Source organism: Cebidichthys violaceus, unplaced genomic scaffold (genome assembly GCF_023349555.1).
Source record: "Cebidichthys violaceus isolate CVI_PGR_0920_01 unplaced genomic scaffold, fCebVio1.0.p SCAF_92, whole genome shotgun sequence".
Lineage (NCBI taxonomy): Eukaryota > Metazoa > Chordata > Actinopteri > Perciformes > Stichaeidae > Cebidichthys > Cebidichthys violaceus.
In genome coordinates this window covers 706633-712604 of record NW_027176978.1, presented here as the reverse complement: position 1 = coordinate 712604, position 5972 = coordinate 706633, and the positions used below count along the sequence as shown (strand labels likewise).

The 5972-nt window shown below is 45.1% G+C and overlaps 1 protein-coding gene across 1 annotated transcript; it reads left to right on the top strand.

Moving 5' to 3' along the window:
- The first annotated feature begins 1733 nt into the window (after positions 1–1733).
- On the top strand, positions 1734–4675 carry uncx (UNC homeobox). The gene is made up of 3 exons (XM_068704450.1): positions 1734–2057; positions 2686–2861; positions 3644–4675. The coding sequence occupies exons 1-3, from the start codon at positions 1799–1801 to the stop codon at positions 4673–4675; spliced, it is 1467 nt and encodes a 488-aa protein (XP_068560551.1). The 5' UTR covers positions 1734–1798.
- Positions 4676–5972: the final 1297 nt, after the last annotated feature.

The following is a 5972-nucleotide window of genomic DNA, read 5'->3' as shown; positions in this document are numbered from 1 at the left end:
TTAAATGCAACGTCTCTGGAGACTGTGTCAAGGGCTGCCTTTCATTGAGCTCCTGTGTGCGCCCGAGTTGATGGGGGGGGGGGGGGACAAGCCTATATATGCTTGGAAATGAACGAAAAGCAATTATTGAATTTTAGATGTTCAAAAAAAGAAAAAAAAAGAAAAGAAAGAAATGAGTGGGGAGGAATTATTCATAAGATCTTGTCCGCGTGCGTTAAAATTAAAGTTAAAATACAAAGAGGGAAACGCTTCAAAGACGAGCCCACTGCTGCTCGAGAGGAAGATGGATAAATGGGCGAGATCATTTCTGAGGAGTTCATTAACATGTAAGGCTACACGCCGCAATACACAGGGTTGTTATTTGGGCTTGGGGGTCAAGTGACGAGCGGATTATATACTTCCTCATAATAATATTAATTAAACAATTTGCATGCTAATAGGGTAACAATTATCGCAGCTTCTGTTGAGAGATTCAGGTTATTACAACATGCCAATCCGGGTGCCAAGGGTCAGGGAATGAGTGGGGTGCGAAATTTCAACTCTGATTAACATTATGACAGCGCCAGACATGGGATAAATAAAGTCGAATTAATTATTTGAGAACCTAATGAGCAGATAGGATTTAGGCTAGTCACATAGTGAGTGCAGGGGTTGCACAAGTGGAGGAGCGTTCCAATTTAGTTCCCTGACAGGAATTGTTGTGGATGCCTGTAATGCATATATGACTGTTTAGTTGCTATTTCGTCATTGGGTTCTATTGTCCTTTCAGTAGTTCCTTTATTTGACTCGTATATTTAGTTCACGACACGGCGTTGGTCGTAACTGGAGCCTTGTAACAGTAAAATATTATAGTTTGCCTTTTGCTTTGTGCCTTTTAGCCATATATATATCAGCTCCCCTTTTTAAACAGAGACACACACACACACACACACACACACACACACACACACACACACACACACACACACACACATAACTCAACAATCGCTGTATTTGTTTTACGCACCGCACGTGGACCTGTCTGATTGTAAAGGTTTAATGTATTTAAATGATGATGCATGTGTGACATGGTGGGGTTCGTCGTAACTCAGTGGATCCTAAAGTGTGGCTCAGGGACCTGCTGTCCAAAGCAGGAGAAAGGAGTATTTTAAGAACATTATGTTATTATTGTTTTCCCATAAAATAAAATAAAAGAATAAGTTTTCACTTTTTTTCTACCTCCCAAAGTGGTGTGTCAATAAAAAAAACAAAAACAATAATAGACCATACAATATTTAATCATAATGGTCAGTATGAACCGCTGTGGCTTTAACCTGGATAAAGTGTGACATTTGGTGCTAAACATTTGGTCCACTATTCATCTATTTGCTGCTCCGCCACTGAACAAAAAGTCCGGGAGCCTCTGGCCTAACCTATCCGCCTGTAGCCTTTTCTTCCCGGGATTCAGTGAGCCCTTCCTCCCGGTGGGTCCCCCGTGTAGTTGCGATGTAGTTCTTATCAAAGCCCTCCTGTCTTGTTGTGACAGCTCTGATATTGTTTATTGAGGTGGATGTCAGCTTTAATTAGCAATCGATACGGGGAGCGTTTGCAGAGCGCGCCTCTGACGTCAGCGTCCATTACCGCTTCTCATTGGGTCTCATATTCCCAGAGCCTGGGCTAATTATTGGGAGGTTCATGTGGATAAAGTACAGCTCATCCCTCCCTTCACATCATGTCCCCTACTCGTTGGCCACACTCACTGCATGCTTTTTAAATTCCCATCACCGGCCTCCAGACGTCGTTTCCTTTTGCCTGCGGGATGATGGACAGCAGGATACTGGATGCACCTCACGCCCAGTTCGGAGGCTCACTCGGCGGGATGGTGGGCTTCCCGTACCATCTGAGCCACCATCACGTTTACGAATTAGCCGGGCATCAACTTCAATCCGCGTCCGCGGTTCCCTTCTCAATAGACGGATTACTTAATGGTTCCTGCACGGCTTCGGTGGGTAATTCCAACCCCCTCTTGTCTTCGGGCTGCGGGATGAATGGAGATAATCAGCAGTACAAACTGACAGGTAAGCCACATTATATACGCTGCACAATAACACGTCTAATGCCGGCTGTTTGCACTGAGACAAAAACAGAAAGGCACAAAGACAGGATATTGCGATACAAGTTGTCGTCTTTGGTGGTGTCTGCTTTTTTTAAAGGGCACGCCGAACCACATACGCAGCCAGAGGAGCGTTCTTCTTCCTCCCACTTCGTTCCCATCTCCGAAAGCTGAAGATGTACACAAGCGACAACAATGTTCCTGTCAAGTCAGGAAATACTAGAGCGAGGGAAAGCCCGTGTTAACATCGCAAGGTTTCATAAAAAGGCGACAGATTTGTTAGAAGCTGCAGGCTGCGTGTGTGTGTGTGTGTGTGTGTGTGTGTGTGTGTGTGTGTGTGTGTGTATGTATATATGTGTGTGTGTGTGTGTGTGTGTGTGTGTGTGTGTGTGTGTGTGTGTGTGTGTGTGTGTGTGTGTGTGTGTGCCGACTGCAACATCTCAGACGCGATCACCTTCTTCAGCTCTAAAGTTTGCAGAATTAGCCGCATATGCATGGAACTGGCGCAGTTAGTATTGCGTTGAAATGTGGTTATTACCAAAAATAATAATAATAATGCAGGCTGTGCACATTTATTCTCATTCTGCTGTCAGACTCGGGGGACCCAGACAAAGATGGTCCTGGTTGCAAGAGACGGAGAACTCGCACTAATTTCACTGGTTGGCAGCTGGAGGAATTAGAAAAGGCTTTTAATGAGAGCCACTATCCCGACGTGTTCATGAGGGAGGCACTGGCTCTTCGGTTGGACTTGATAGAATCAAGGGTTCAGGTAAATATTAATTTTGTTCCCTCACATCATTTTAAGCTTGTGTGTGTGTGTTTGTTTATTCCTTTGTTTATTATTCATTCATGACAAAGGCTAGACGTTTCAATTGCTTGGTCCTAACTAACCTAAAAAAAAAACAACACAGCAGAGTAAACCTTCATGTATTCATTTTGGGTCATAACGTAATAATACAAAAAAATACTAACCATAAGGACCCACTAGATGGATGTGTGTGGTTTGACCTTTCATGGGTTATGTTAGTCCAATAAATCAATTTTAATTACACACCTTTTACACATTTTTTTAACGACATCATTTTTTTTCACAAATTATGGCGTTATATTTGTCGAATATATAATAATAATTTTAAATAACGAAAAATACCAAATGTGTTCAATTGTGAATTCCCCTGACCTTCCTCATCTTACAAAGGAATATTATTGCTGATGATGTGAAAGCTAGTTTAATTTCTTGATTTGGTTTACATGGGGAAAAAAAATTAAACAAAAATATTTAGACATGTTAATCTGACCTTTACTTTAACTAAATGTAAAGCTTCTTTTGTTAAGCTTCAGCCTGGTTTATTGTAGCTTACATGTGCACAGATTCTTAATCAAAGGCCTAATTATAGGCCTGCATGGAAAACAGCAAGAGCAAGGTGCAACCTCACTATTTGCTTAATTACCGTATTGTTACAACACTGACACTTTTTGCTCTAATTAATTCTCCCCTTGCAGTGACAGAACATTACACACGTGTTCCACTTTTATTGCCCCTCTCTGCAGGTATGGTTTCAGAACCGCAGAGCCAAATGGAGGAAAAAGGAGAACACAAAGAAAGGTCCAGGTCGACCTGCTCACAACGCCCACCCCACCACCTGCAGCGGGGAGCCCATGGACCCCGATGAGATCGCCCGCAGAGAGCTGGACAGGATGGAGAAGAAGAAACGCAAGCAGGAGCGACGGCTGCTCAAGTCCCAGAACAGGCTCGCTGCTGGGGATTTATTTCACACCCCGGGGTCGGACAGCGACAGCGGGGTGTCGCATGTGACCGACTGTGACCACACGGGCCCGCCTTTTGACTCCTTGGGGGGGAACCACACGCAATCGAGCTGCGACCAAACACCTCACCCTCTCCATGACCCAAACCACAACCAAAGACACTTGGACCGGGACGCTGGCGGATCCGAGCCGGACTCGCCCGATGCCAGCCACCGGTCAAGCCTGTGCTCCAACAACAGCGCCTCCAGCGTGCAGAAACTCAACCCTTTTAGCGTCGAAAGCCTCCTTTCGGACTCCAGACCGAGACGCAACCCCGCGGCCTTACCCTCCTCACGGCCTTTGATAGGGAAGGGACACTTCCTGCTCTATCCCATCACACAGCCGCTTGGATTCATTGTTCCTCAAACTGCCCTGAAGACCACCACCACCACCACCACCACAGCAGCAGCAGCAGCAGCTCACTCTGACAGTGACACCCCGGCGGAGAGAAACCAGTCCGGTGTCCACTGCAGCGGCTCTGGATGTAGGAGCAGCTCGCCGGACTCTGCAGACGCCTCGCGAAAGGGACAGGTGGGATCCGAGGAAAAGACACGTTCACCGCACAGCAGCCCGCACAGGGCCGCCTTTTCCACTGGCAAAAGCACTCCGACCTCTGTTATTTGCAGCGAACACAGTCCACAACTCATTAAGCCTGTCGATGCAGACAGAAAAGAGCATTTAGAGATCAAGGACCACCCTGACAACCCCGAGAGTGTCCTCACTGACAGTCCAGCGGAAACAAAGACAGACTTTAAAGAAGATGTCGACATGGAATAAATCACTGGGGGGGGGGGGAAGCAGATTCACACTGATTTAGCCTCTAAACGACACCTTTCATTAGGCCAAAGCTTAACCAGAAACACATCTTTGCATCTAATCTAGGTTTCCCCACTTTGCTGTTATTTTGACAATGTTCTCTCTCTCTCTCTCTCTCTCTCTCTCTCTCTCTCTCTCTCTCTCTCTCTCTCTCTCTCTCTCTGCGAGTGTGCGCGTGAGTGAGGAATCTCTAGATATCCTTTAATGTGTGATAACTTGTCGAGAGAAAAAAACCAACAACAACACAAGACCACGAGACCAACAAAAATCCTCAAGAGCTGTAAAAAGGTATTATACTATTTATATATGTAAGTTTTTTCTTAAATAAATCTATTGTATACAAGCACCTCAAACCGTGTGGGACCTTAAATAGCAGCACACACAGTGCAGGACTACAGTAGCCTACAGTAGGAAGGGCTTTCTTAAGAAATCTCATGTTGTACTTTGTATATTGCCTTAACAAATTTATTCATCTATAAGCCCCCACTGAAATGAGGTTACGAGCCTGAGGCGAAAAGGACCCGCTCGACTCCTGCAGAGTTTTGATATGAAAGTAATTATTTTCCCGGTGGCTACTGCAGGGGGATTCAGTTTATTTTAGCTCAAAGGGGGTTATAATACATTACCGATTTCTAGTGATATGAAATCACATAAACTTCCAAGAATAATAGAATTAGCATGAAAAGGCCTGGGTGTCAAATTGAAATAGGAAAATAATAGCCCCGGCAGCTGGGAGTGTGTGTGTTTGTGCATATTGGATAGGAGATGGGGATTCGTGGGGAGGCATTTTCATGAGCTCCCCCCCCCCCCCACCACCCACCCCCCCCGTCTTCTTCTTCCCCCTCTCTCTCCACTTTGTCAGGGCCCCTTGTAGCAGGGCTATATTAAGATAGATGTTCGATGATATCCCTCATTGTTCTGTCGCTTTACATTGATGTTTCTGTGTTATCAGCCTATTGATCATGCGTCGGCTGTAATAGGACGGGCTGAGGCAAACGTGCCTATTTACAATAGCAGAACACATTTGTTCTAATAGGGTTGGTGGTCCCCAGGGAAGCCACGCGGGATCTGGGACATCTGCTCCCTTTTGCAATATTAGCAGTGTTGACCACAATATCACGCCGACCCAGAGGAAGAGATGTCGAGGCTCTTGTGTGTGCGGTGTAATAACATATATATATAAAAAAAATAATAATAAAAAAAAAAAAATCTTAAAACAAAAAAAAAAAACAACCGTATCCAGTCCAGCTTTAGCGCG